Source organism: Sander vitreus, unplaced genomic scaffold (genome assembly GCF_031162955.1).
Source record: "Sander vitreus isolate 19-12246 unplaced genomic scaffold, sanVit1 ctg454_0, whole genome shotgun sequence".
NCBI lineage: Eukaryota > Metazoa > Chordata > Actinopteri > Perciformes > Percidae > Sander > Sander vitreus.
The window spans coordinates 7,501-12,500 of NW_027595564.1; the positions used below are offsets into that span (position 1 = coordinate 7,501).

Sequence of the window (5,000 nt, forward strand, 5' to 3'; positions counted from 1 at the left end):
AATAAACACAGTATCACAGTAATCACAGTATCACAGTATCACAGTATCACAGTAAACACAGTATTACACACTTTACTCATCAATAAACACAGTATCACAGTAATCACAGTAATCACAGTATCACAGCAATCACAGTAATCACAGTATCACAGTATCACACACTTTACTCATCAATAAACACAGGATTACAGTATCACAGTATCACAGTAATCAAAGTATCACAGCAATCACAGTATCACAGTAATCACAGTAATCACAGTATCACACACTTTACTCATCAATAAACACAGGATTACAAGATCACAGCAATCACAGTAATCACAGTATCACAGTAAACACAGTATCACAGTATCACAGTTATCACAGTAATCACAGTATCACAGTAATCACAGTAATCACAGTATCACAGTAATCACAGTATCACAGTAATCACAGTATCACAGTATCACACACTTTGCTCATCAATAAACACAGGACTACAGTATCACAGCAATCACAGTAATCACAGTAATCACAGTATCACAGTAATCACAGTATCACACACTTTACTCATCAATAAACACAGGATTACAGTATCACAGCAATCACAGTAATCACAGTATCACAGCAATCACAGTATCACAGCAATCACAGTAATCACAGTATCACAGTAATCACAGTATCACACACTTTACTCATCAATAATCACAGTATTACAGTATCACAGTAATCACAGTATCACAGTAATCACAGTATCACACACTTTACTCATCAATAATCACAGTATTACAGTAACATAGTAATCACACACTTTACTCATCAATAATCACAGTAATCACAGTATCACAGTAATCACAGTATCACAGTATCACAGTAATCACAGTATCACTGTATTACAGTATCACAGTAATCACACACTTTACTCATCAATAATCACAGTATTACAGTATCACAGCAATCACAGTAATCACAGTATCACAGTAATCACAGTATCTTAGCAATCACAGTATTACAGTATCACAGCAATCACAGTAATCACAGTATCACAGTAATCACAGTATCACACACTTTACTCATCAATAATCACAGTATTACAGTATCACAGTAATCACAGCAAACATACACTTTACTCATCAATAATCATAGTATTACAGGATTACAGTATCACAGTAATCACAGTATCACAGTATCACAGTTTACTCATCAATAATCACAGTATCACATCACATCACAGTATCACAGTAATCACAGTATCACAGTAATCACAGTAATCACACACTTTACTCATCAATAAACACAGGATTACAGTAACATAGTAATCACACACATTACTCATCAATAATCACAGTAATCACAGTATCACAGTAATCACAGTATCACTGTATTACAGTATCACAGTAATCACACACTTTACTCATCAATAATCACAGTAATCACAGTATCACAGTAATCACACCCTGTACTCATCAATAATCACAGTATTACAGTATCACAGTAATCACAGTATCACAGTAATCACAGTATCACACACTTTACTCATCAATAATCACAGTATTACAGTATCACAGTAATCACACCTTGCATCATTAATCACAGTATCACAGTAACTAGTATCACAGCTCATCACAGTATCACAGTAATCACAGTATGACAGTATCACAGTAATCGCATCGTACTGTCAGTATCACAGTATCACATGTATCACAGCAATCACAGTATACAGTATCACAGCAATACAGTAACCATAGTAATCACAGTATCACAGCAATCACAGTAATCACAGTATCACAGTAATCACACGCTTTACTATCAACAAACACAGGATTACAGTATCACAGCAATCACGCAATCTGTATCACAGTAATCACAGTATCACAGTATCACAGCATGCAATATCACAGTAATCACAGTAATCACAGTTACTCACAGTAATCACAGTATCACAGTATCGCAGCAATCACAGTAATCACAGTATCACAGTATCACAGTAATCACAGTAATCACAGCATCACAGTATCACAGCAATCACAGTATCACAGTAATCACAGTATACAGCAATCACAGTATCACAGTAATCTGTTATACATACACTTTACTCATCAATAATCACAGTATTACAGGATTACAGTATCACAGTAATCACAGCAAAATACACTGTACTCATCAATAATCATAGTATTACAGGATTACAGTATCACAGTAATCACACTTTACTCATCAATAATCACAGTAATCACAGTATCACAGTAATCACAGTATCACAGTAATCACACCCTGTACTCATCAATAATCACAGTATTACAGTATCACAGCAATCACAGTAATCACAGTATCACAGTAATCACAGTATCACACACTTTACTCATCAATAATCACAGTATTACAGTAACATAGTAATCACACACTTTACTCATCAATAATCACAGTAATCACAGTATCACAGTAATCACAGTATCACAGTAATCACAGTATGACAGTATCACAGTAATCACACCCTGTACTCATCAATAATCACAGTATTACAGTATCACAGCAATCACAGTATCACAGTAATCACAGTATCACAGCAATCACAGTAATCACAGTATCACAGTAATCACAGTATCACAGTAATCACTGTATCACAGTAATCACACACTTTACTCATCAATAAACACAGGATTACAGTATCACAGCAATCACAGTAATCACAGTAATCACAGTAATCACAGTAATCACAGTATCACAGCAATCACAGTAATCACAGTATCACAGTAATCACAGTATCACAGTATCACACACTTTACTCATCAATAATCACAGTATTACAGTATCACAGCAATCACAGTAATCACAGTATCACAGTAATCACAGTAATCACAGTATCACAGCAATCACAGTATCACAGTAATCACAGTATCACAGTAATCACAGTATCACAGTAATCACAGTATACATAACATACACTTTACTCATCAATAATCACAGTATTACAGGATTACAGTATCACAGTAATCACAGCAAACATACACTTTACTCATCAATAATCATAGTATTACAGGATTACAGTATCACAGTAATCACAGTATCACAGCAATCACAGTATCACAGTATCACAGTATCACACACTTTACTCATCAATAAACACAGGATTACAGTATCACAGCAATCACAGTAATCACAGTAATCACAGTATCACAGCAATCACAGTAATCACAGTATCACAGTAATCACAGTATCACAGTATCACACACTTTACTCATCAATAAACACAGGATTACAGTATCACAGCAATCACAGTAATCACAGTAATCACAGTATCACAGTAATCACAGTAATCACAGTAATCACAGCATCACAGTATCACAGCAATCACAGTATCACAGTATCACAGTAATCACAGTATCACAGCAATCACAGTATCACAGTAATCACAGCAAACATACACTTTACTCATCAATAATCACAGTATTACAGGATTACAGTATCACAGTAATCACAGCAAACATACACTTTACTCATCAATAATCACAGTATTACAGGATTACAGTATCACAGTAATCACAGTATCACAGCAATCACAGTATCACAGTAATCACAGTATCACAGTAATCACACACTTTACTCATCAATAAACACAGTATTACAGTATCACAGCAATCACACACTTCTCTACTCTACTACTGATTTAATTCAACATGATGGATTATAAGTGTGATGAGTTTAATATAATTTAACATTATTATATATTATATTAACATTATAAGTGTGATGTGTGTGTCTGGGTCAGACGTGAAGAAGTCGATGATCGCCACAGAGTTTGGATCCAGCAGAGACCCTGAAGTAGTAGACAAGATCTTCTCCAGCCTGAGGAATGTCCTCTGCATCCCCGTCCACGGGTAAGACTGCAGTAGTACTGCAATATCAGCACTATTACTGCAGTAATACTGCTGATATTGCAATACTGCTGATACTGCTGTAATACTGCTGATACTGCAGTAGTACTGCTGATACTGCAATACTGCTGATACTGCAGTAATACTGCTGATACTGCTGTAATACTGCTGATACGGCAGTACTGCTGATACTCCTGTAATACTGCTAATACTGCAGAAATACTGCTAATACTGCAGAAATACTGCTGGTACTGCAATACTGCTAATACTGCAATACTGCTGATACTGCAGTAATACTGCAGTAATACTGCATTACTGCTGATACTGCTGTAATACTGCTAATACTGCAGTAATACTGCTGATACTGCAATACTGCTGTAATACTGCTAATACTGCAATAATACTGCTGATACTGCAGTACTGTTGATACTGCAGCATTACTGCTGATACTGCAATACTGCAGAAATACTGCTGATACTGCAGTAGTACTGCTGATACTGCTGTAATACTGCTGATACTGCTGTAATACTGCTAATACTTCAGTAATACTGCTGATACTGCAATACTGCTGTAATACTGCTAATACTGCAATACTGCTGATACTGCAGTGATACTGCTGATACTGCAATACTGCTGATACTGCAGTAATACTGCTGATACTGCAATACTACAGAAATACTGCTAATACTGCAGTAATACTGCTGATACTGCAGTAATACTGCTAATACTGCAATACTGCTGATACTGCTGTAATACTGCAGAAATACTGCTGATACTGCAGTAGTACTGCTTATACTGCAATACTGCTGATACTGCAGTAATACTGCTGATACTGCAGTAGTACTGCTGATACTGCAGTAATACTGTTTCCGTAACCATAGTTGTGTGTTTCCAGCGTGATTTTGCAGTAAAACTGTGTCTGTAACAGTGTTCCTGTGTTTGCAGCGTGCGTGGTGCCGGCACGGCGGCGGTCAACATGTGTCTGGTGGCGTCCGGCTGTGTGGAGGCGTATTACGAGATGGGGATCCACGTTTGGGATGTGGCCGCTGGCTCGCTGATCGTCTCCGAGGCTGGGGGAGTCCTGATGGATGTGGACGGTAAAGATGAAACAGAAACGTTGTTCAGCCCAGTGGCGAGGGCCAGACA

At 37.0% G+C, this 5,000-nt stretch overlaps 1 protein-coding gene across 2 annotated transcripts in view; it reads left to right on the plus strand.

Annotated features, from left to right (window-relative positions):
• The window catches only part of impa1 (inositol monophosphatase 1), a 12,470-nt gene that overhangs the window by 6,089 nt on the left and 1,381 nt on the right, over positions 1–5,000 (plus strand). For both annotated transcript variants that reach the window (XM_078245310.1, XM_078245309.1), the window contains exons 7-8: positions 3,749–3,857; positions 4,800–4,951. In XM_078245310.1, coding sequence (XP_078101436.1) covers positions 3,749–3,857; positions 4,800–4,951 — 261 coding nt within the window. The remainder of the gene's footprint in view (positions 1–3,748; positions 3,858–4,799; positions 4,952–5,000) is intronic.